This window comes from Agelaius phoeniceus, chromosome 6 (genome assembly GCF_051311805.1).
Source record: "Agelaius phoeniceus isolate bAgePho1 chromosome 6, bAgePho1.hap1, whole genome shotgun sequence".
Taxonomy (NCBI): Eukaryota; Metazoa; Chordata; class Aves; order Passeriformes; family Icteridae; genus Agelaius; species Agelaius phoeniceus.
The window spans coordinates 37,714,081-37,741,572 of NC_135270.1; the positions used below are offsets into that span (position 1 = coordinate 37,714,081).

Below are 27,492 nucleotides of genomic sequence, written 5' to 3' on the forward strand. Positions count from 1 at the left end.
GAGCCTGTGTCCCACACCATTTTTTAAGATCATTAGATGGTTTAGAACTCATACTTGTTTTTGTCTCTGAAAACAGATTACAGTCTATTGTAATCTGAGTTCCCAGAATTTCCATGTAGTGATATTCAACTTCTTTAACAGTTTAATGTAAAAATGTAATTTACTGCCTTGTTTATGGTTACTGGAAATGTGCATCTTTTCATTAAAGTTTTTCCTTGACATATATTTGTAGTAATTGCACTTCAGATTCCTTGAGTCATTATGCATCTTCTTTTAACTGCAGAAAAGTCACATTTTCATGGGTAAGGTGTTAAACTAAAAAGATGCAGCAGATATGATTATTATATTTTGCTATGTTATTGTCATCTCAGTTATACTTACTAATGTTTGAAGGGAAAAAAAATCTGTAAATGTATAGTCACATTAACATTTGTCACACACGTATGTCATCTATGGACATTGTAACTTGAGAAGGGTCATTTTGCTATTTTTCAATCTATTTCCTTTTAATTTTGAAACGAAAATGTTTGTTCATATCCATTTAAACAGCTGTCTAAACTTTAATAAAATAGCTAAATATCTCCTTTTTGTTGGACTCTCAGTAACACAGAGAGTCTGCCATAATAAATCTTGTATTAATATGGCAATTTTTACTACATTCTGCATGAGAAATAATACAGCACCAAACAGGCAGAATCTCATGTAATGGTCATGTCTTTGATGAAAATCTGTTGAAATCATTGTATTTACAAGATTACTGAGATTAGGTCTCTCTGGGTATTAGCTGGCCCAAAGGCACTTAGCCAATTAAGGCTATTGGAAAAAAAATGAAAGCAATCCAACCTGAAGCTTTCTAAAAGGAATCTTTAACACCATTTACTTCTCCTGTATAGGGACTATAATACAGCACTTCCAATATCTTGAGCATGCTTCATTTGGTTTTATGTAGCTGGAGTGTTTTTCTAAGTATGAGACAAAAAAAAGTTTAATTCATTGTTTAAATTGCAAAATAAAATTACTTAGAAAGCAAGCAATAATACTGAACAAGCAATGCTAGAGTATCATTGTATTAGAGAACAAGGAAGAAAGTGCCTATGCAAATTTTAATGGATTTTTATTAATGGTGATTTGAAAGGCAGACCTGTAAAACTCTTATTTTTACATTTTGGCATTCATATTCCTCCTGGAATGTTTTCTTTATCAGTTAAGAGCTTGGGTGCATTAGACAAATCAGCTGTGCAGGTTTGGCCTCTGGAATCATGACAAGCTTTTAACAGAGGCCTTGACAAAGAATAAAGCTACAAGTGCACAGAATGCAGTCTGTTATACTGCAGCATTTTCAACAAAGATGGAAATAGAATGTTGGTGAAGTCGCGTTAGACATGGGCTAGATAGAACAAGTGGTTTATTTTTTGAAGGGTTCACGTATAGTCTTTGCTCTGGAAAAATTCCCTTATATACTGTGGAAAGCTTACCTAAATAAAGCAGCAAAGGAATTTAAGTACTGGATATTGGCTTTACTTTTAAAGTTATTTTTGGAACTTTGATACATATAACATAGATGTGTATCAAAATCTACCTTAAACTGCTAAGAGAAAAGTTTTTCACTGTATTTTGTCTTGTTAAAGCTATAAAGTGTTATCACATTGGAATTGTCCAATTAAGGTGTCTGACATGTTTCTGAAAGTCAGCATTCAGAAAAAAGGGCATCTTTTATTGTTAGAAAAAGGTGATTCTTTTTGTACAGTTTTGGGCTTTAATTATTTTGCTACTTTGTTTTAGCCTTGAACAGTCTCTCTACATGAGTAGATCTTATCTTAATGTTTTATATGTCTATATAAACACACTATTAAAAAAATTATTTTATCACATCTGGTTTTACTGCAAGTTGCTGCATGTCTCTAGAGGCATACAGATTTTTTTTTTCAAGCAGATTTATATTAGTTACAGTCTCCAGCTGTTTTAGATATAGAATCATTTCCTGTTGGTACAGTTTCCAGGACAATTCCCTTTTTTTCTTCTCAAAAGAATGAGAAATTTAATTTAACAAAGACATCCTATAATTGCCTTTGTATCTACCAAGGTATCTAGCAATCTAAATATTTTATTTTATTTAAAACATCTGTCTACATAATATCATATGACTATACAAACCTATATCAGCCTTCTGAAAGACAGCTGCTGCCACTTTTATTTCATTTATAAGAGACCAACAAAATTGCTCAAGATAAAGCCCGTCAGCCACTGAGTCATATATAAAAAAATTTTGCAAGATGAAAAATTGCTTGCATTTACAGTTCTTGTAAAACTAATCTAGGTCTTTTTCAAATTTAGAAGCATCTTTTTTCCTTTTCCCTGTTCTCTTACCCCCATCCCAGTCACTATGGAAACATAGGAACTTTACATATACTTTTTTTATAAACTCCTTTTTTTTGAGATTGGACGCCCATTTCTTTTAAAGATGAAATGCAAACTAAAGTCATATCTTAATTGCCCATTTGTGGAATCTGTTTATCTCCTGCTATCTTCATTTTCACAAACATTTGGTGTGCATTATATTGGTTGAATTTTCATGCATTTTTTTATAAAATATATAGGGGAAGTGATAATGTCAGTATAGATCTTTATCTGTTTTGTGCTACTAAGCTTTACTTACAGTGATTGTAAACTGTTCCTTTGTATGAAGCAACTCATACAGAAAAGAAAAATTTAATGGATAGTTTCAATATAGGCATAGCAGCTATCCTAGAAAAATAGACATAGGTGTTTTAAAGTACGACTAAATAAGACAAGTTTACCTTTTTCCAGGGAATTAATCAAAATATTCCTTTTCGGAGAACTAAGAGTATGAAAGGAAAATGTTTATGGTTCCCTACTGGCACACAGTTATGATTGACAGGAAAAACCAACATGAATGCCACATGAGACATCTTGTTCAGGAACTTTCAGGAGGGTAGTAAATTGGTGTTGGCACAAACACAAAAAAAATAAAATGACTTGATTCAGCAGTTTTGAATTCTAAATCCCCAGGCTCGAAAGAAAGAAGTAAATATTCATCAAATGATCAAAATTTATATTGATTTTTATTCTGCATTAGCAGCTCAAAGTCAAGATTCTTGACAGGGTGGATGTCGGTTTGAATGATTCTCTTTGAAATAAGGATACAGGCACTGGGCTGAGTGCTACTGTGCATTCCTGAACCATAGGAAAAGACTATTAGAACCCTAGGAAGCTAAATTTTTTAAAGAATAGTATAAAAGCATGCTTGTTCTGTACTGTTTTGATAACTAAATTGTTGTTATTAGTATGTAAAGTGATTCTTGTTGTTCCTGCTTTACTCCATTCTTTCCATTATCATCTAAGGACAACTTTTTTTACGGTACTTCAGAGGAAATGGTACTTCTTGTGCTATAGTAACAGAGTTAATATCACTGCTTCCTAAAGAAGTGTGTTAGAGTGCTAGTCTGCCAGAGAAAAGGAAGCAAAGATTGTAGCTGCACATTATACATCTGTAATTTTGCAGTTTCTGCTAGGGAGTAAATAAAGATCTGGGGGAGGGGATGAGGGAAGGAGGATGGAAATCCAGGGAAGGAGAATGTGAGTGTGGATGCAGCACTGAAACACAAATGTGATGACTGTGATTACCGAGCTGTGAGATTTAATGAGAAAGCCTGTATTAGAGTGAAGTAGAAAATCATAACCATCACCTCTAGACTATAGGAGTATAATTGGATCTCAGCCCCAGCAAAAGTAAATAAGTAAGTTAGTGACATTTTTAACAAACTTGAATATATTGAGAATAAGAGGGGAAGTTATCTCGATTACTGTATTGTTGCAGTATACTTTTTTAAAGTTTCTCAGCTTGCACTAAAAAGAGATTCATTGTCATAAAATGAAAGAAAATAGTGTGTTTTTTTGAGGGGATTAAATAAGAAGCAAAGTAAGGCAGAAATGCTATAACTATCACAGTATTAGCAAATTTCCCAAATGCCCTAGGTGCTTACAATTCAGTAAACATCTTTAACAGCATAGCTTTAAAATTAAATTTTACAAACATTATGGGTAATGCTTTAATAGCATGCAAATTGCAATGAAGTCAGCAGTGGCAAAGCTGACCTCGTAGCAATACAGATATTTTATGTTTAAAACAGTTATCTTTTTACAGTTCCCTCTACCTCAGTAAGTGTCAGGTGCATCAAGAGGCTCCTCATCAGAGGAGCATAAATAAACTCAAAGGAGCAGCAGCCTGTGCCTGATTTTTATACACAGCAAGGCAGTTGCACAAATCAACATTTTAAGCTATATGTTTTGTCATTGCTAGAATATTACTAATATTTTCGCTAAAACTCATCTATATATATGGATAGGGAAAGTAATGTAAAGGGGAAAATACTTAGCCCACATTTCCCTGCTATTTTTAAATAAATTAATTGACATTAGTTGACATATCCTTCTTCAGAGTCTGACTACTCTTGCTTAATTGTGCAGTGGAGACAGAGTAGTGTTCATATTGCACAATTTTATGTTATTAATAGTTCAATATTTAAAAAGCTGATAAAAATTCCCAGTAATTTCTCCCTGTAGGAGGAAAAAATTGTGTAGTAAGAAACCATTCACATCTCTAGGGGTAACATAGCATCAAATAGACTATCAAGGCATGGAAAGAATCTCCTTCAATTTCAGAACATGTTCAATAAGCATTCAATGAGTGTCTTTGAGGAACACAGTGTAGGAGTTTTAACTTCACAATGTTTGACACTATTGAACCTCTCAAAATATTTGACTCAAAACATTGAATCGAAAAAAGATTTTAGGTCAAAACTTCTGCAATTTTGTGAGTTGATATGTCTAGGAAATTTTGGAACTAGTTATTAAGCACACATATATTTTTAATGATAAGGTTAATAAATATGTAGCATTTCCCAAGCATAGAGAAGTTTAAAATGGACCTACTAGGGGAAAAAATAAGCTGCATTTGTACTACTAGTACAGCACAGTAAAATTGCTAAGAAAAGGCATTTTTATGTTTGCTCTGCCATGCCTTCCTGGGCTGTTTTGCATAGTTTTCCATAGGAAGCATTGGTTTTGAGAAACTTACCTTTCCTTACTATTTTTAGGTAGACATGTATGTGTCAATCTGCTGTGGGAACAGTGGGAGGCAGAATGTGCACCAGCACTCTGGTATTTCTCTTGCACAAGTGTGCTGTCCTAAATCCTGAACCTGGGTAGCTTTAGCCTTAAGAGCATGGCTGTTCTGAATGCCCAGCCCTAGGAACTGAGCTAGGTGTGTTTCTGGTCCGTGTGATTTGGTACAGAAACCCTATAGAGAAATGTGACTTTTAGATGTATCTGTGCATTGGATGATAGACTCTTTAACCATCTTTTTTTTTAGGGCACTGCATTGCTCTAGAAGTGCAAACACAGAAAACAGTAGGAACAATAAGAGCTGTGCAAATAATGGAGGTTTTAATTAAGTAAGATTAAGTTTATAATTTTAGCACTTTCTGTGCATGACTAGTCTTTCTTCTTCTTGACTGTTTGAGGATCCTGAGGCTGGCCCAGAAAGGTCTTGAATCTTCTTTATGTACAACATATTTTTGTTCTGGCCTTCTATAACAATTTTTTTTTCTCCCTGACAGGGAAAAAACCAAGGTTGTGTTGATTAATTGCTAATTTAATAGGATAATTTCTGAGTTTGTAAGTATTGGGCTGTGTGGTTTACAGTTGTGGCATATGAAGAAGTTTCACTGAAGGAGATGGAAGGCATGTGGCAGCTACAAAGAAATTCACTCTATTAAGATGATGGGTTTGGCTGGATCTGCATCCTTGTTAATTTGTGTCTTCCACATGTCTTTAGCAAACACTGTTCTGTCATCCCAGCCCTTTCCACTGTCAGAGCAAGCCTGTTCCCCACCTGCCCCTCAATCATTAGACTCTCTGTCACTCTTTCTGCAGGCTGGAGATGCAGACCTGCAAGACAAGAAAAGTAGAAAAGGGTCCCTGCCTTTGTTCATTTTCCATTCTTACAAGAACTTTTTTTCACCTGGAAATTTTGGGATGCTGTTGTCAGAAACTATTCAGTCTCAATTAACCTCTGGAGAGGTTAATTCTTTCATAATTTTCTTCAATGCTTTTTGATATTTATGATGGAGGGAACTTCTCTGGGTTTATAACTGAGATCTGTATAATGCACTGGGCATGCCATGCTCTTATGTTGTGTTTAATGTTACCCTGAATAGAATGAGAGGTTGGTGGATAGTCAGGAATAAAGACACAAAAGGTGCAGATTTTAAATTAGCAGCATGATCATGGCATCTTCATGGATTTGGTCAGACAATGCTGCTGAGCCTACACTACTCATTGCATTTGCACTCCCAAACCTGAAGTCACAGGTCATGGATATCTGAAAGCCAAGGGAAACCCTACAAAAAGGTATTACTCTTATTTTATAGGCTTCCCCCCACCCCTCGCCCCATAATTTCTGATGGCTCTGAGAACTGTCTGAAGTTCTTCTTGCTATAACACAGCCCTAACTATCTAAAATTTCATTTTATACTGTAAAGATAGACCTAAAATTCACTGTGCTGTTACTTAAACTCTACATGGAGTTTAAGTACCTTGATATGTATGAATGTTGTTTTGTAATTTTGCTCATCCTATGTGGCAGTTTCACATTGTTGTGATGGTTTTAGCACACTGAAAAACAAGGCAATAACATTATTCTTAATATAAAAACATTTCTGAGATTTATGACAATAGAAACACTTAGCTAAGATTTTAGCTGGTAACAAGCATGCCCTGATTAACAGAATTAATTTCCTGCATGATCAAAAGACAGTGTGTCCTTTTAAACAAGACTCTTAAATATTCAGCTCAAAGTAAACATATTTCATGATACAGGATTTAAAAAAAAAAATTGATTCAGTTCTGAAGAGAGTGTGCAAGATGAAGAGTCAAAGAAGCTAAAAGCAGGAAGGATAACAGACTAAGAAAGTATTCAATAGCTGTGAACTCTCTGTTTTAATTATGCAGAGTAGGGAGGGAAAAACCAATGCCTAAACCTAGGGTAGAAGCAGTCGCTTGAAGCCTAATGCAGTCCAAGAAGCCTAATGCTGCCAAATGATGTCCCAGCAATCTTAAAGGTATTTCCAACCTAAATGATCCCATTATTCTGTTATACAAATGCCTTTTAAAATGCTGGTGTAACTTCTTGAAGGTATTCCTTCTACCTTAGGTGTTTTCTTCCATAGAAGACCTGTTGGTTGGTGTAGGGATGGCGTGATGGATGATTAGGTCTGTCTGTATAGAGTTTTTGGACAAACTCTTGCCTGCCAAAGAATGCTTTTTGTAATCTACATCTTCATGGAAGATATTCTGAGCCATATAATTCTCAACATAATTTATTCAGTAGCTGTACTGTGACAAAGCCAGGGTCTTTGTGTTCTGTAATAAAGCCTTCTAATTAATACGTGGACAAGTATTCAGAACATTGTGACAGAAGAAAATGCTTGAGTATTTAAGCACATAAATGCTACTCTTATCAGCTTAATTCTGGAAAAAAATTATTCTCAATTTTAAATCTCAAGAAATTTCACCAATTGCAGATATACAGGGTGACAAGCTGGAATGTGCATCCTTTTAAAAAGTGACATCTGAGTTTGCAGTTTGTTAAAATATACATATGAGTGATTATTCTAAGTTTACATGCTGCCTGGGGCCATCTGACCACCTCCTTGTTGGCAGAAACTGGATTGTGTGCTTTAATTTCAGAGGCTGTTTTTCTTCAGCTTAAGGTCAAATAATGGCAGAGGAACAAAATATCTGTATTTCTTATATAATTCTCACTAAGTACAGTGTAGTGTGGCAGAAGTAAAGTTTCTCTACAGAACTGTAAAGAAAGGGTAATGCAAGATTGGATATTTTCATCACTTACATTTAACTGAATGTATTATATGTAATTTGTATATCTAAACCACAGAATTATTTGCCTACAGTAACGTGGTTCCTAACAAATCACTTGTGCTCCCTGGGAGACAGTGTCTGAAAATACTTTCCTTTCAACACCAAATTAATGATATTTATTCTAGTAAATTCCAAAATAAATAAAAAAAAAACCAACAAACTGTAGCAGAAAATCACTGAGTTCATATCTCCAATTTACATTGGTGTAAATTTTGAGTCTCTTGTTTGACACATTAAACCATATAACCTTTCATTCTCCTTCCTCCTACAGTAAGAGTCATTATCCCTTGCCTTTCTCCACTTCAGAATAAGGTCATTCCAACGTGTAGGTCTAATAAGAAATACACTGTATTTTCATTGATTTGTATTGTCACTGATTACTCCTTCATGTTATATAGTGATCTGTATAGTAAAGGACGTTTTATGTTGTCCTGCAAAGCCAGTCTTAAGGAACAGATTTGTATCCCAGGCTCTCCCAGTTTATTTATAAGTTCTTGGTTTTAGAAAATGAGCTTTAGAAAATAGCCTTGAAATTATATACCATTATTAATCAATCACTAGAACTGAGTATTAGGCACTAGTTTAGATTTTTTTTCACTTTTTTTCCCCAGACTACAGTTTTTTCATAGTCTTGTTTAGAGACTGGTTGCTTCAGGCTCAGGAAAATGAGAGAATTTTTTCATTTGATTATTGGAAATATTTTAGTTTAATTTACAACAGAATATTTTAAACTCATTCCATCCTAGTAGGTAGAGAATCCCTACAAGTGTGTAACAAGACCGTCATCAGCATCTTCATTGTCTTTTTATTGCAAAAATGGTCACTTAGAAGAGGACCATGAAGTGGAAAACTACTGCTGCGTATAATTCCTCGCCATTTTTTTCCTCCATGTTCAATTTTTCACATATTCAAATGTACTACATCCTCAAAAAAAAGAAGGAACTGAATTTCAATTCTAAGATGGGGCACTAGGAGTAAGTGAATAATTACCTCCTGCCCAATTTCTATTAGCAATATTTGGGACTATGCATATCCCAGTAGACTTTTTGAGGGTTTGCTGTGTCCATAAAGGTGTGTTTGTTATAGAGATTGTTCTTAAAGTTTGTGTTATGTAATGAATTATATGTAGGGCAATCTGAAAATGCACAAAATGTAGGTTTAAATGTAAATCAAGTAGCTTTTCTATATTTGATTGGGAATTTATAAAGTTGTTTCTTTATTCTCCCAGAATATTGCAAAACTAGTCCTTCATTACCACTAAAGATTTAAAGTTGAAAATAAACTGCAGTAATAAACTGCAGTGGGTTTATTGCATATCTGTGCTCTGTACTTTTTTCTATATTGTGCCTTGTACCTGTTAGCTCAGATTGTGTAAAATGTAGTTTTTTGAGACTGATCAATACCTACTCAAGGTCTTCAAAGCCTCTTTGGATTTGCAGTTGATATCAGTATAACAGAGACAAAAAAAATGCTTAAGTACAACAGTGAGATAGATGAGTACATAGAGAAAAGAAATCAGAGAGATCCATCTGAAACTCTGTGCTGTCTGAGTTTGAGTTGCTGTAATTGTTCACGAATGTTGAAGATAGAAATTGGATTTAAAAATAAAAATAGTTGATTTATAGAGAGATCATATTTCTGAAGTGAAGGAACTGGGTTGTATTCAGGCTTCGTGTGCTGTTCATGGAGCTCATAATCCTTAGTATAAGAGGGCCTTATAGCTGCAAGGAAGAAATTGTGGATTCTCATTTATCCCTCTTCATATATTTACCTGCTCTTTACATCCTGCTTTTTCTTTCCCCCACTATTCTATTTAATCGTTGATTTTCTTCTCCCATTTTCCATATTTGTTATTGGTTTCCCTACAAATATTTTTGCAAGTGAACAGGGCATGACCAACCTGCGAAAAGCTGCTGCCTTTATTTTTAACATTTTTTTTATTTTAAAATATTGAGGAAATTGTAGGATGGGGAATTAGAAAATACAAGGGAAACAAAACTATCTGAATTATTGTGATAGTTTTGCTATTTAAGAAATAGCCTGTGTTCACACAATTCAGGGCTCAGTTTTAATTATGATGTGTGGTGTTCCAGAGCTTATGCTACTCCCTCTTTTTAGTGTCTTGGGGTGGGAGGGGTAAGGAAGGTTGTCTACACAATTTCAGTAACAGCCAAGAAGACCCCAAAACCTCTACCTAAACTGCAGCCAAAACCCATAGACAAAAAAGTAGGAATTACTTATCTTGATTTACAAACCTGTCCTGAAAATAAGGGAATTTTTTTGCTTCAAGTTTTCCACAAGATTTCCCCTCTAGGCTTAAAATGCTCACAGATTTTAATTGATAAATCTAATTGTTTTAGAAAATTACTGATCACTGACAACAGGGCTTTAGACTGAATGTGTCATGTCAACATATATAACAGAAATTAAAATTATAACAGTGGATTACTGCTTTGTGGTAAAAATAAATTAAATGAACAGATTCATAGCCTTATGTGCACAATGCAAAATACTCTGCTGAAAGACTATCCTTTCTGGTGAAGAATCCTTCCAAAAAAGAAATTTGTTCAGGAACCTCTGTATACTGTGGAAGTGGACTGTTTATCAGTTCAGAGGAAAATGCACTTGGGGGTGGAAGCAGAACAGGAAGGTGATGCAGGTTATTTGCTGCCGTGTCTGTTTCTGAGTTCTAGAAATGGCAATTTTAATTATAGTTTCTGAGAAAGCAGAATATTTATAGCTCTCTCAAAACTTAGCATTTTACTCTAACTGGACAGTCTCAGCTAGTTTAGATAATGTTTCTTCACAGTAACTTCTGTGATTTAATTTTCCACTATTTTAAAATAGGTATGAAAGCCTTGAATTATATTTAAATACACAGTGAACAACCTGCATGGACTAGTCAGAATTTTTATCTTCTATCTCCTTGGAAAATTGCTAGCATTTTCTGTATTTTCTGGGGTTTTTTTGCATGTTGGTTTGTTTTTAAATTTCTCAAAAACATATTGGGATTTATTGAGAAACATGACTAATTTCACTGTAAGAAGCAGCTGAGATAGAAAGCTATAAAAGTTTGAATGAGAAATTTTAAAAGGAAATGGAATGTCCAAATCACTTATTTTTCAGCAAAAATTACACTAAGGCAAGGCCTAAGCAAATATAGAAACTGTTATTGCCACTAGCTTATAAAGACATTCCAGTCTTCTTTCAGACCTTCCCTACTAACATTCTTCAGTGCCTGTTTCCCTTCACTTGCTTGCATTTTTCTTACATTTTACAGACTGCCATTCTCTCTAGCCCTTTCACTTCTTTCTCTTTATGACTTCTGTTGTTCCACAGATTGGTAACTCTGCTGTGCTGTCAGCAAACAAATAAACTCTTTACTTCCCTGCCTCACACAGCAGAAAATACAGGAGAGTCCTTATACAAAATTTCCTCCATGCCATTTGCATTTACTTACCATAGCACCAAATAGTTAAGCAGGCATTCCACTGCTAATGGAAATAGCAGTATGTAGTTACACAGAAGTAGTGATTTTTGAAGCATTATCAGAATTTGTAATGCGTTTTTCTTTCAATGAAGTATATTAAAAGAAAACAATGGCATATCAGCCCCAAAGTGCTTTTGAACTTACTCTATGCTCTGTTTTTTCTGCTGTTCCTAGGGGCAAGTGTGGCCAACAGCAGATTTTATCCTTGTGTCATCTGGTTCTGTGAGCCTCAGAAGAATACTGATCACCACAGCTGCAATAAATAAAGTGTCTATTCAATAAGTTATGATGCCAAATATTATTCCACATTCTTCTGGACAGGCACAGTCTGATGGAAAACAGCGCATCTCACTTATTGCCTTTTTCCTTGCAATTAAAGTTGCTGAGTAATCGGTCTGTTCCAGATACAGGAAAGGAGAATGTGAATAATGCCAATCTGCTTGGGTTTGTTTACAATTACTATTTAAAGGAAAAATACCTGTAGCAATATGGCTTTCATTAATTATGAAGCACAGACAGTGTGTTAACAACATAAATCTTGAAGCCTGTAAGAAAAATAACTTTATGTATCTACCTGTTCTATCATGGTGCTTGGTTTCTAATATCTTTTTTATTCATGCTTAGACATTTTTATGCAGCATTTGATTGGACATACATCTCATGGAATATATAACACATTCTCTGATAGAAGCTTCAATAGTTCATTTCTAGCATTTGGGATTATGCTGTAGCTCTTTTCTGACTTAATGGTTCAGCCTTTTCACTATCACATACAAGGAGAAAACCAATGGTGTGAATAATTTGGTTAAAACTGTTGCAGTCCAAAAATATTTGTTTCAAATGCATTCTTTCTGAATTATTTTTTTAATGTTCTATTTTGTTTTTTCCCCTCTTTGTTTTCTTTTTCTAGGCTGAGGTTCAGCTATGCTATCTGGAAGCACAAAGAGATGCTGTTGAACAGATGTCCTTAAAACTGTACAGTGAGCAGTACAACAGTAGTAGCAAGCGAAAGGAAGAGTTTGCTGATATGTCAAAAGTTCACACAGTGGGAAGTAATGGGTAGGGAACTATTCCTTTTGTTGTTTTATTCTCACTGATCTGTTTTGGTTTTTTTTTACACGATTATACTTTTTCTTACTACTAGTTAACCAGGATTTTTCTTTCTAGGCCAAGAGGCAGGGGAAAATGATTTTATTGCTCTCTTTTTTAAAAAATATATGGATGCAAAAATAATGTGTTCTGGATAATTTATCCGAATGATGGTTTGTTCATAGGAACACCTAATATTATGTAATAGTAAACTGTTATATGGATTTTTAAAAAATTATTGTGTCCTTTTTCTTTAGGCTTTTCTTCTCCAGCAACTACATATTATTTGATTTCTAAACACCTTCCAAGGAAGAATCTTGATAGTGTAATCGTATCTCTGCAAGACCTCTATAATCACTGTCCTCCTAGTGACTAAGAAATATGAATATGAAGCCATTCAATTCTAGTTCAAGCATCCAGGTTTTTGTACGTCAAGAAAGCATTGATTTTAACTGTTTTCCCTTTTTTTTAGACTGTCTTTCCTCTACTTGTTTTTTCTTTTAATTAATGTTAGCACACATATACACGTGTATATCATATATAAAAGTGTGCATTCAAAAGCATTCTTTCTTAATATTTTGAACAAATTAATCACTGGAATATGCTAAAATGAGTTATTGCTTTCTTCTCTTTTTCACAATCAAGGAAACTTATAGTTCTGGAAGAAGACTTTTTCTTTAAGGTCTTCTGAAAACCACATCTTCCAACTACTAGTGCCCCAAAATGAACATAGAAAAACCTACCAGTGGGATCGTAATAGTGTAGGCAGGTCAAAGGACCCAACTGGTGCTCACTGTTTGGGGATGCCCTCATCCTGATGGAAGGTTTCTTGTAACTGGCAAGTAGAGTAGAACTTTTGCCTGCAATTTCCTATGCAAGAAAAGTCAGTGACAAAGGTGTTCATGAGTTCTTTATCTCCAGAACTTCCCTTTCCAATTGTTAACTCAATGTTCAGGTCTTGGAAACACATTTTTATTAAATTACCCACTGTAAAGATAAATGAGCCTTGTAAACATCCCCTCTTATTATACGGAAAGGTGGCTGTTTTAGAAAAGTTGATGTGGGCTAATTATGTAGGATTACTGAGATCTTGATTAAATATGCAGAAATCTGTCAGATTCTCAAACATGCCAGCACAGCTAGTGCCAACCATAAAAATAATTTGTTCAGAATTGGTGTGTATATGTATATAAATGTGCACTGAGGGCTACATGCTCAAAACCAGCTTCTAATTTTGCAGCCATCACTGAATGTGAGCAAGGCTTAAGGTTGGAATATTGAGGAGGATGTAAGGCACATCAACAGACGCTTGATTTTCCTGAGGGGAGGGGATGTAAGGCTTTATGCTTCACAGAGAAATCCAGTTTGTAACTCTACATACCATATGTGATAATCAAATAGTTTCTTAAATGCACTTGTTTTCACTTGTAATTATATGCTTTGAACTGGAAATGATCATCTGGTAGTATTTCAAACCTTTTTAGTGCTGTGGCCACCTTTCTGGGCCCATAAGGCCATCTCAGACCATAGAGGCTCAACAGTGACTTCAGGAGCCAAAGGGCTGGAATCAGACCAGTACAATACCACCTATTCAGTCATTGTAGAAACTAGCAGGGACTAAATTCAGCTGGAAAATTTTTAGTTGAACCTATCTGAGGTGCTGTGTTGAAAAAAATGGAAATTCCTTCCAGCTATTTAAAAATATAATTGATGCAACATTTCCTTACTGCATAAAAAACATGGACAGAAACTCCACAGTAGCACGACCTAACTAGAGACTGAGATCTCTACAGAGAAGGGGCCATTTGCACAAATGAGGGTATCTATCCATTTGCTGTTGTGGAAGTTTGATCTAGGAAAAAGAAGAATGTTCACAGGGAGAACAAGAGATATTTTAAACTAAGATTTTTTTAATATGATGTGTGCATGTGTGTGTGTAGGAGATTAGGGAGATGACTTTGTGCAGGAAATAGCTAAACTGAGATAGGTAGGGTAGTATTTGCAGAATAGTGTGATTCTAGTGGGTGTATAAGGAACCAAAGATTTCCTGCAAAACAGTAATCTTGTTAAAACAGCAAGAGAGAAGGTTTTCATTTATTAGCATGAAAATGGCCAAAGTGACAAAGAAAGAGAAAAGAATGAGTATCCACTTCAGGAGAACACCAGCTAACCAGGAGGTAAGAGGTACCCAAGAGTAGTTTAGGGGAGGTCCAAAATGTTATGGCAAATCTGGCTGGAAATACTGTATCCCCTCAAAACTGGAGATGAGTGCATTCAGGTCCTGTTGGGAGATATGGACAGCACCATTGCACAGCATGAAGGCCAGATCCTAAGATCCTGTCATCAGTGGGTATTGGGCCTTCGAGCATGAGACTTTGAGAGAAAAGCATTAGAGGGGGCTTTCAGTATGTACCGAACATAGGGAAGTTGTAAAACTGTGTAAGGTGATAACTCTGAATTCTCCTATATCTCCCTAATAAAAACATGTGAAAAGAGTTCCATAAAATTATGACCCGGAAACTTGAAGAGATATTTTGTCTGGCTGAATTTTTTGATGGGTGTACCAGTGTGTTTACAGTACTTCTAAATGCCATGTAGTTCTGCCATCAAAGAAATACTACAAACTGGAAGTGTGTGTTAAACATGGGGAAAAAGGCTGATGGAAATAGCTTCACATTCCTTTTTATTTATTAATGCCACAGACGAACTGGTTTTCTCATGAGAAAGGTGCTCATGAATTTTCATTCAAAATAATAAATTGGTGTCCACATTTTAAGAAATATGTTTAGGGTTCAAGGGATTAGACATGCAACTCTGCATATCTGATTCCTGGTTTACCAAGACAAAATATACTTCTTAATGTAATTTTAGTTATTACATAGCTAATGGTTTTAGCTTATTAACCAACAAACTTCATCAAGGAAGCAGTTTTTACCTGCGCTTTAACTAATATTATGGCATTTTTGTTGGCAATGTTTGGGTACTTTTAATAGAGGATTTTTTTCTTTTTCAATAAACAGATGAACTAGTTTATTCATTTTTTAGTGTTTGGTGAATTCAGATAATCAACCAAAATTGGATCTTTTCTATGATAATTGCATCTTTGACACACATCAGTATTTCAGAAGTCATGCTTTCCCTGGTTCTGCCTGTGGCGACATAAAAGAAAGATCTGCTAAGCTCAGGAAAAGTAGATTCTGAATTAAAAAAAAATATTAAATATACCCCAGAAATACTGACAGATATGTTTCAATCTTATCCTCTCTCTAGTCCTACAATTCCTTGATTTTTTTTAATATCTTTTTAGCAGCTTAGTAACTTGCATCCTCTTCCAAACAGTGATTTAACAGTGATCACTAAATCCACTCATTTAGATGCAAGATATTAATTTTTAAAAATCTGTTTTTAAAAATATCAAGTATCAGGAATATTCTAAAACCATTGAAAGTATTGCAAACATATTAAAAACATGTTGATGATGCTCTGTAGGCTGACTTCGCTATCTTCAGACTCAGGCAAATAACTGCCATAGGCAGTTGCTTAAAAACACTCCTAGATGACTTGACTTTACTTCAGAAAACAAGAAAAAATAATAAAAACCAAAAAAAAAACCAGACAAAAAAACCAAAAACAAAACAAAACAAAAAAAAAACCAAAAAAACAAACAAAAAAAAAACAAAAAAAAAGAAAAACCCACCCCCCCCCAAAAAAAACCCCACAAACAAAAAACCCAAGAAACCCCTCAACCAACCAAAAAAAAACACTTTAAAAAAAGGAGAGAATAAGTACATTATCTAAATTATGGGGAAGAAAACCAAATCTCTTTTGTCTTGTATCCCTTCCTGGGCTTTTTCTAGTGAATCCTGTTTCTCTCAGTCTTGCTTTTGGGTTGAGTTTCTGTTTAGAACATTACTTTGAAATCAAAATATTCAGCATTTTCTAGTGCTTATCTATGTTTTATAAAGGTCAAAGAAAAGTGTGTTTCTGTTTCTTTAAAAGATTGGTTCATTTCAATACACAGAAAAATGGACCAATTTGGACTGTAGGTAATATGTGGGTCTTTAGAAAGAAAGGAGATGTTTGGATCCAGCAGGTCTCTTGCCTATTACAGAAAAATCCAAGTCCACCTCCTAGTGCATTTTCCAAAGGCATCCCATGCCATTTCTGTATCTAGGCTTTGTTTCACATCATCTTCATATATTAATTTAGGATTTTCACTGGTACAAACGATCCAAGTCCAACTGAATCTATAGCAATTTACAGGTTATGAAATCTAACATCTTCTGTTATAGAACATGTGCTTTAATAACTGCCTGCCGGTTTTACATATTTGAATAATATTTGGATAAGATGGAAGAGAAGAAAAGGAGCAGTAGGTACTGAAGATGCAGAATGGTAATACTGCTTTCTGAGGAAGGGATGAAGATTCAGTAACACTGCCAAATATACAATTCAAAATGGAGCTTAGTTTTATTTTAGTTTCCAAATGATATCTGAGTCAAATACCTCCTGAAACAGGAAAAAAGCCCTGGACTCTAAGTGAAACTTATATTTCAATAATAGTAACCTGACCTTTTTTGCTTGCTCTTCTTTCTTTATGGTAACACTGCTTACCTTCTCAGGGCAGCAAGCAGTTTTAAGTAAGATCACCTCATAAATTATTGAGTAAAAGTATACTAAGTACAGTGGATTAAACTAGAGGGTTACTTCAGAAGCAGGAATCACCGCTTGTGCATTATACAATACTTTCTTTGTTGTCAATTCATTGAAAATAATACCATGGAAAGCAAATGCTTTCTTCTCTCTTGCCTGCTTTTTTGAGCAAAGACAGTTCTACTTGTCACAACTTTATCTAAAAGCTTTCAAAATTACCACACGTGGTACTCTAGTTAATAACTAATAAAACTGCAATAGTACTAATGACATTAAAATTGTGTTTAGTTTATTGTTTCTCTGTTGAAGCACTCCTCATTTTTTAATGGAGTTGCTAAAAAAGTTCTTAATAATTGGAGAAATTAGCTTTACTGGAACATGCGCTATCCTTTGATCAGTATGGGAGTTTTTTGATACTGGCAAGGCTTTTGTTAGTTCCAATTCTGCAAATTTGAAGATCCCTTTTCAAGAGGTATCTATTTGACAAATGTGCAGTTTTTCAGCATGTACTTTCTGTCTTGTATCACAGTGTTTTAGAAGAATCTATGCTTTACTTATTCACTAGGCTTTCAATAGAGAATCACATTAATCCTTTTAAGCTCCTTATTCTAATGATTTATTTTGTTGAAAACCGTAGTGATCCTCCTTTGAATTTTAATGATTGCTGGCTATTCAAGGATTCATTGTTTTGACTTCCTGTCCTTACCTTTGTTTCTTACATGTCTGTAGGGAACACCTGTCTAATACTGTATCTGGCCTTAGTTCTCACTGGCTTACCATATTCACTCAAGCCTATCTTAAGGCATTAAGTTGAAATGCTAGCTACTCATCCATGAAAATAAATGTAGGATATTTACAAAGATAGGCAGATAGACAGCAGAGGGATGGCTGAATGGATTGAGTAATTTTTTGATGTAAATATTATTTTCATATGAATTATATCAAGGTGATTGTTGCAAAATTTGCTCAATATAAAGCCAGCACTGTAAAAATAATTAAACAACACCTATAGGGGATTTATATTTCAAAATTTTTGAAGAAAATGCAGTATGCCAACAGTAGTCAGGATTTGGCATCAGCTCCTGAATTTAGGTCATGGCGCTGGCTTAAATTGGATTTCAGTTTTCATTTTCATCCACACTGTATAAATACAGAATGTCTCTTTAGAAATATAACTTGGAACATCATGAGTTTTCAAGAATATATTATTCTAATACAAGATTTTAACAACTACACAGTATTTATGCATAATACATTTTGTTCCTTATCTACAGCCTTTTGGACTTTGATTCAGAATACCAGGAGCTCTGGGATTGGCTGATTGACATGGAATCCATTGTGATGGACAGCCATGACCTGATGATGTCAGAGGAGCAGCAGCAGCATCTTTACAAGGTTAGCACTACCGTTACTGCCTTTACCTAGCTATAGAAGATCTGATTAGCTTGACAAGTCTTTCTCTCACAGGATATCGCCGCGTTCATTGTATGTATCATGGTGTCTATTAGAATTCCCTTCCCTGTCCCCAACCTCATTTCCATCCCCTGTGCACTGACAGGCTGCACCGACATCATAATTGCAAGAAAGTTCCCTTTATCACATTCTATTTGGTGTAATTCTATAGAAGGACAAAGATTTGTCTTCAAGATGAATAGAAATAAATGAAACTGCATTAATAAATAGACTGAAACAAAATGAAGGAAAAAAATGAAATAGGAACTTTTAACAAAATGTGTTTTGATTGGAGCTTTCAGCTGGATTTTTATCCACCTTTCAGACCTCATCTGGAAAGAAAGACATTTGCCTTGATTTTGGTTTGCTGCTGCCGGGATTGAGGACTCTTCCAATTTAATTTTTATTAGTTACACATAAAGTAGATATTGTCATGTTAAGTCTTCACACTTGGTTGTGATTTGAGCAACATGATTTTGAACTTGTAGGGTGAAGCTATAGGGTCTAATTCTAGCATATATATATGTACATGTGTATGTGTGTATATATATAGATATGTATGTGTATATGTATATGTATATGTACATACATGCATACAGACACACATGGTTTCTTTTATTTGCCATAGTAGTCTTAACCCAGAAGATTTATCATTTCTTTTAGATAGATAATACTTGTAAGAACTTCCTCAAAATGAGTGACTTGATCCTAAAATTGATTCAGGCTTCACTGTGTGTCTGAGCAGCTATGGGTCTGAAGGGTGGGGGGGCAAGGAGGGGCTTTCGACAGAAATATCAGGCTGCAGTAAATCTTCCTCATTTAGGCAATTTTTATTGGAGTAATTCTGACAGTTGTCATCCTTGAATTGCTTTGAGCATATGGCATATTTCAAAGAGCAGATTGTGAATCATAAAAAATAAAATTAATAACTAACCACAGAATCAGCAACACTATAATGACAAGAAACAACTACCCTCTAGCTTTTTTTTATTTCTTATCAAATAAATGGTATATTCAAGGTCAAATAGAAGTTGTTCTCTTCCTTCTATGATTGCATGATTCGATAATTTCTTAAATACAATGATTTTTTTCTTGCTTTTGCATCCTATTTTCTTGATAGTGTCTTTGAATTTTATTCTTTCTTATTTTAGTTATTCTATTTAAAATACCCAGTAAGAAGGGGTTGTCATGTGAGTTAAAATATATTTATAAATGCAAATATAGTTTGGATCCAAACTATTTAGGCTGTGAGTTTCATTCACTGGCCTCCATTTCTTGCTTTGACAATTATTGTTTATTTTTGCTATTGTCTTTTTCCTAACACTGTAAATACTTAATCAGACTTAATCGCACATTAACAGACCTGGCTTTGGTCAGGCTCAGAAATAAACAATGTCAGAAATGAGTAAAAATTTTCTTGTGAGTCTAAAATAAGGTGTTTTGGTCGTTAGGGCCTGTCTGTGTAAGGCCAGCTTGTAGCATGACTAATTTAACTGCTAGTTTTAGTCCTATACTAAAAAAAATAAATTGATAAACATAAATTTTAAGGTAACAATCCATCCATCAATATGAGAAGGAACAAAGATTAAGCAGCCAGTTCAAGTATTTTAGATACTATTTAGTGTACTTCCTCTCTTATTTCCAAATGTAACCCCTAAGAATAATTATAGATGGTAAGGCTGAGATAATAGTGCATGATGAGAAGAGTAAAAAAGGGCAATAATTTAATAATATGTACAGTATAATATGGTGAAAAATGGGTAATATTATATATGCAAAATGGGAATAGTTTCTTAATGTTATGAAATTCTGAATGTGATAGGCATGACACTTCTGAAAGTTTGTATGACAGGGTAGCTGAGTCTGCAGCCTGGGCAGCAGAGACAAACCAGCAGTGATTCCAAAGAACAGGCAGCTTATTTGTCCTGCAGTTTCTGCCAGGAGGTCACAGGCTACTGTGCCAGATTTGAACCCCCATCCCAAAACTGCTTATCTGGTACTTGGTCACTACAAAACCACTTGAAGAAGGGTAGGAACAGACTCCTTGCCCTCCTGCAGTGAATATTCACTGCATTTACCTTTCTAGTAAGAGCAGCAAGTGAATTTTTAAGGACTGAATAAAATCCTTAACTAGAGATGTGGAGTTTGCTTAAGAGTTGACTGAGAAGCGTCCACAAAGCAGGAAGAATATTTGCAGGTAATGTAAAAATCTAAAGTGCATTGCATTTAGAACCATCATTCTTTCAAAAAAATAAAAACAAAACCAAAAAACCCAAACCATAAAACAACAACAAGAAACCTCCAACACGACAATGAACAACCTCTCAAAGTGTTGAAAGCCCAATAATTTCAGACATTTAAAAGTAGACAAAGGATAACATTAGCTAATGGAATTGAGGGAACAATTCTGCACTAGCAAAGGTAAGACCAGATAAATCACTAGCTCCTTACCATCCCTAATTTTAGAGATTTGTGTAACACTGAATCATGTCCTCAAAAAGAGTATTAATAGTTTTATAAAACTAGCCTAGTAAACCTCTCTTCTAATCTGTGGTGACACCCATTTTATTCAGAGGCTTTTTGAGAGTCGTGAATGGTCGAGTGCTCATGAGCACTGCCTGCACTTCCCAGAGAGCACAGCCATTCTGGTCTGCAGGGACAGAAACCCAGGCAGCTATTAGTACCAAAGCACCTCAATGATGTGGGGTGTTATGAAAACACAGGTCTTGCTCTGGTTTCTCTTTATCAATTACAGCTTCAAATGTGAACCTGCTAATTGCACGCTCTGCATTTTCGTGGATTCTCCTAAAACCACAGATCTCTCTTCTCAGTTGCTGAGCTGACAAGTAATTGCAGCTCAGAGCCAGCTCAGCAAGCAGCCCCTGCCAGGGAACCTGCTGTGGTATCACTATTACCAGCAGTAATCATTGCCCCTAAGGAGTCTATGAATGGGAAGGAGCAATGATGAAACAGGTAATTCAGAAGGGGCAAGCATACATTAAAGCAGCATAACACAATATATAAATGCTAATATTGTATATAGGAAAATGAAATATGTTTTCATGGTTAGAGTATTTTCACAGTATCTATTTTCAGAGGCAATATATACTTAAGTCAACTCTCAGCTTAATTTTTTTTCTAATATTCCATGAACTTCATAGTTTTTTACTAGAATTCCTATTATCCCTCTTTAAGTAGGTTTTATTTTGCTCTTATAATAGGAACAGCATAGCCATATTTTTTGTAATACTAAATATGAATATACTACTTTCTCCAGACTTCCTAGATTTCAGTTCGTAGATTTAAAACAAAGAGAACATAGACCTAAATGATTTCTGCTTTATAGCTCTAAACTAGCTAATGATTTTGAAAATCAGCTAGCCTTTGATAAAATGGCAGTAAAAGAATGAATTGATGACAGTTTATTTTTTCTCTAATGCTTTATCTATTAAGGAAGAAAAACTAAAAGGAACACTTCCATGTTTTGGATTCTTACTTCTTTGTACTTCTACAGCAGCTCAGTTTGATGCCAAATGTATCATGTTTATTTCATTTTAATCTACGGCATGTGAGCCTGATCTTATAAGCTCTAAGTACACAGAACTTGCATTGACTTCAGCTGTATTCATATGCGGTTACTGAAGGATCAAACTCAAAGAATTTAAACTCTGCTAATTAGCCCTTTAGTAGGAACTTGAGTGATTCTTTACCTTGAATGTTCAAAAATGAAGCAAATCAGTATTTACAAGAACTGTCGAGATTAGAAGTGAATATACGGGCAGAAAAGTTAATGATAATTCTTTCCATTTTCCTCTGAAGATTAATTACAAAACTTAATTGTGTTAGATTAAAACCCTATTTAAATAAGTACAGTATGATTGTTAAAATTGTTAGTATGTTCAGAACAAAATTAACCAAGCATTTGAAAATATAAAATAAAATAAATATTTTTTTTTCTGATTACAAGCAGTGTATGGTGGTTTTAATGCAAATTACATAAGCCATAAGTCTTTTACTAGTAATTCTTCAGCAACGATTATGATAGATGGAAAAAGATCCATATGCAGTAGTGCAAAGATTTTGAAAGCATTTAGTTAGTACAGTTTTTGAAAAGGTTAAACTGCTGAGCTCTTTCATCAAGGAGAAGTGGTCCACTGTATTAAATAACACAAAAATGCACATCAAAAACTAAGGATATATTTCAAAAAAAGTTGACGCGGAAATAAATCTCCCAGCATTTTTTGTTTCCCTGCTGGAAGCTCTATCCCTGCTTGGAAGGTGCAGTTAATTTCCTCCTCTGGGTGTGCTGCTGCTCCATTGTGCCTTTCTCGCTGGCTCAGTGTGCTGTGGCCCGGAGTGGATCAAACAAACCGTGGTGAAAGTTTCCCTCATTTGCATCACTTCTAGACAGCCCTGTCGTACTCTTTGCTGACAGGAAATCACTGTCTTTGTCACCTTTTTTCAGTGATCTCCTTTTGGCAGAGATTGGCCATGTGACCAGGATTAATCACAACAACAGTTCTGGCTCAGAACTCAATGACATGTTTTCCTCAGCACTTCAATAATGGTGTAGAGGAGTCAGTAGGAAATGACTACATTAATTTCAGAGTGAAAAGATAATTAACACTTAAGGACTAGTGCTATAACCTATGGAGCTATTATTCAAATTAAAACTAATTTATTGCAAACTTGTGAAAAAAAAAACCCACAAAAAACTGTTTTTTAATGCAACTGTTAAAATAATCTTGCAAGAGTCCCTGAGTTTAAAAAGAAGCACAAACTATATTTAACGTGGTAATATAAATACATAAAGACTTCAACATTTGAAACTGGAGGCTAAAGTATGTAAAGTGCTTACTTAGATGATATGAATAGGATACTGGCAAACAAAAGCAGCAGTGTGCTCCTAGAATGCTGTGCTTCAAGGAGTTTCCTTGGCAACAGAAATGCAGTTCCAAAAGTAGACAGAACTTTCCTCAGAAAACATACTATTAATAACAACCTTCCGGAACAACTTGGAACAATTTGACTACTTGGCAATAAAATGCCAAGTGTTCTGCAAATTAATCTAACACATAAGAGTTATATGTTTCTCTTGCCCATAATTCTCCTGAACTGGGGGCCTGAGTTCTCTGCTGTTAGAGGATACAAATGTGCAAAGCGGTTCCAAATGCTGCACAAACAGAGAGACGGCTCAAATAGCAGCAGCCTATAAGTATCAATTAATGTTCTTCGTATCATTTTAACTTGTAAACCAGATTAGTTTAATTGGATTACTTTGTTCCATTTAAAGCAAGTTCCGCGTACCTACTGAAGCTGCATTGCAGTTCAGTCTTTATTTCAAGTAGATTTTTCATACAAAGAAAACTTATTAAAAGATTAACAGCCTGCAGAGTGATATATTTGGACAATATGCTTAGGGGATTGGTTATATACTATAAAATGTGAAGATATTTGCTCCTAAGCTGCATATTCTGCACAGTCCAGAATGCTTTCTATCTGTCTGGTAGCCCATCAGTGCCTGCATGGAATTGCTAAAACAGTCAGTTTTAGTCAGAAGAAAATGATGGTTGTCAGTTTAGAGGAAGCTCTCAGCACATGTCATGATTGAGACCCCGGTAGGGAGTAACTACAAATCTGCTATGCATGCAGTAATTTTAGGCATGTCATCATTTCTGCATGAGCCAAAAGAATAAACTAATTTCAGTTTGGCTTTGCCAATAGGAATCATTAGAATTCCACTAAAGGCCATAAGTTTACTAGACAGGAAAGGTAGGCTGTGCTAGTGCCTTGACTTTTCCTGAATTCTGAGCTCTAAAGGTTAAAAGTAATCAATATCTCATTGTGCAGCCTGATAATAAGTAATAACCATGATGTTAAAATCTAAATGACTGCAGATAGCACTTAGGTGTGTTGACCCATTTGGAAGGGCTTTTTAATTGCAATCAGAATAGTCATTATAGTTTGCTAATCAACTTTTAGGCTACCTTGCAAAAATCACCGCCTTTATGAAAAATTACTTTAATTCTATTAGCAGCTATGTCCCAAAGTGAAAGCTTTTATTTCATCTGACAAAGTTTTATCTGCAAAATATCTGCTAAGATAGAGATACTCATTAACAATAGCATGTCTATTACTTAGGTAATAGTATGTCTGTACTTATGTCTACATACACAAATTGATACATGCCTCAGTGGAAGTTAATCTTTGCTTCTTACACTGTAGTATGTTTTTAACTGTCATGTATTTTAAAATGACTTTGCACAGAACTGGCTTCAGTTACTGTTCTTCACAAAGTTCAGTAATTTTCATGTGCTAGGCTGGATTTTTTTCCCCCAGCAGATTAAGAACCTCTATGACTTTCTCCACTAGGTAGGAAAATCATGGTTTGTATGAGAAGTCTCAAAAATGCATGATATACCAAATAGCAGTAAAAGTCTGACTGCTATTACAGTGTTAACTAAATGAGTCGAGGACCTGACACAGCAAAGTTTCCCACTCTCTTATTACAAGGGGTGATGAAATTGGGTTACATTTTTCTGCACAAGTATTTTCACTTCAGTTGCACTGGGGAACAGAGTAATAATTCCTTTGTGACCCATCCTATAACAACTAGTTCATTTTTCATTGGTTCATATGTTCATGCAACAGGATTAAATTCCTTGCTAATTCTGGCAAATTTTGTATTTTTCAAAGCAGAAAATATAAATATTGTTGGGAAAATTCTTACTTAAAGCAGAGAAATGTTAAGTTTTAATGTCCTATATAATTCCAGTAGAAAAATACTGATTGCCACATCTACAGAATTAAAATATCTAGAAATTGAATACAAAAAGAATGTGAAAAATATTTTTACATTTTCTTGGTTGCTTTCACAATATTTTTCAAATGTAAACATGTGTTTTTGAAGACAGTGTTGTAATTTCTACAGAGCAGACTTCTGGTATTTTTGCAAGAAGTGGCTTTATGCATTTCCTAAGAATAAGTGGGTTTCTCCCACTTCTTCCCAGCGTGATATTGACGATGAACCTCACATTGTAGCAATGCAGTATTTACTGAGCTTGTAGCAAAAACCAGCACAGCTTTTTGGAGATTAAAGCAGTGTGTCTAGAATGAAAGAGGCATTTGACTTCAAACAAAAGTAAATGTGTACCACATAGCTGTCATCACCATTCCTTACTACAGCTGCAAAACATGGACAATTTACAGCCATCACGTCAAGCATCTTAGTCAACTCCACATGCTCTGTGTTTGTGCCCTTGCTGCTATAAAATAGCTAGATAAGGTCCTAAGCAGTGAGACTTTAAAGTCTCCTTCCACTGGTCTCTCCAGTTTATACATTGAAATAAGATAAAATGAGGAACGTTAATAACACAATGACAACATGATTTTTGAAGCTCTCTGTGATCATGTGACAACATGATTTTTGAAGCTCTGATACTGATTTTTTTTAGCAGCTTGGTATATCCATCTGTTTTAAAGCAGTGAAGATAAAAATATCATGAGCAAAAATTATAGGTGGCAATAGTATTATTATTCTATTCCTTAAGTTAGTTGCCAATTTTTAGTGCACTTTCCTATTTTTCCACATCATAGTCCAGGGGAAAATAGAAATTATTTTAAACTCATAGGAACTACATGGTTTATCTGTGATGTTTTGCTTCATAAACATAATACAGGAACTATTATTTTCTTTCCAAATTAATCCTCATAAGTATACCTCAAAAATAATCAATACTGTAATATTACTTTCATAAAAATAAACAAAAAACAAATGATGACAGAATAGTTTTTTGGCAGGTTTTCTATATGAAACCCAAATTCACTAAATCTCTATAAACTTTCAGTGGCAATATATACAATGAATTTATGTCTAAATGATAAAAAATAAGTTGCAGTGAAGTGTATCAGTTTATAATCTCCTGAGTTTTTATTTGTATATGTATTGTATTTTTATTTTTATAAATATATATGATAGACTGTATTTATATATTGAAAATATGTAAAATATCAATATAAATTATTTATGTGTATATATTTGAAACCTTTTTACATACTTAAGGTTGGGTGGTATTTTTACTTTGTGTGTATACACTTTTCATATATTATACTAATAATAGCTATGGCATTTTGTCCAAATTTCTCCTTCTAACAAGGTAAAATAAGCAATCACTGTACTTTAATTCATAATTTTTGCAGTTGTGGCTGCATCAGGTCCAGGGGAGGCTTAGGGCAGGCTGCAACCAACTCCTGTGGCGAGTGTGAAATACTTGTGGTTCTTAACTTCTTGTGGGTGATGTTGTTTTGCAGAAATCATGGTTGCTATAGAATGCCAGTGATCATGAAACTGTAAATGTTAAAGTTGGCTCTATGAAGAGATGCTTTTGGGGGGAAAGAGCTGTAGAGCCCTTCACATCCTGTTCTGGAATGACAGGTGCTATTATAGATGTGAAGGACATGTGCCAGCTGTGTTACAAGCTGCAGGGAACACTCTGCAGAGGTTGTCATTTCCCCAGTAATACACTGGGATAAGGAGTCATGTGTGAAGACTAGTTTAACTGCTATGGGAGCAAAGTAGGCCAGCCCCTATCATGAGGAGTTTTCTCTAAGGAGTAATTCAGAGCAGAAGCTTGTTAAGTACTCTGAAATATTTTCAGAAAAACACTTTTCTCTCTTACCTGTTTCTCCACTGATTGGATAAAGAGACTATGAAGATCAGACTCTCTAAATTTGCCACTCATTCATTCTGGTATCACAAAAAAGAGGTTATTTTTTGTACCACTGTATAATATTTATGCAATACTCCGGTTTGAAACTCATTTGTGATACATTTAGATTTTGACAGA

At 34.7% G+C, this 27,492-nt stretch overlaps 1 protein-coding gene across 4 annotated transcripts in view; it reads left to right on the plus strand.

Moving 5' to 3' along the window:
- Nucleotides 1–27,492, plus strand: part of AKAP6 (A-kinase anchoring protein 6) — a 257,459-nt gene that overhangs the window by 162,885 nt on the left and 67,082 nt on the right. For all 4 annotated transcript variants that reach the window (XM_077180435.1, XM_077180434.1, XM_077180437.1 and 1 more), the window contains exons 8-9: nucleotides 12,363–12,511; nucleotides 18,469–18,589. In XM_077180435.1, the coding sequence (XP_077036550.1) occupies nucleotides 12,363–12,511; nucleotides 18,469–18,589 (270 nt within the window). The remainder of the gene's footprint in view (nucleotides 1–12,362; nucleotides 12,512–18,468; nucleotides 18,590–27,492) is intronic.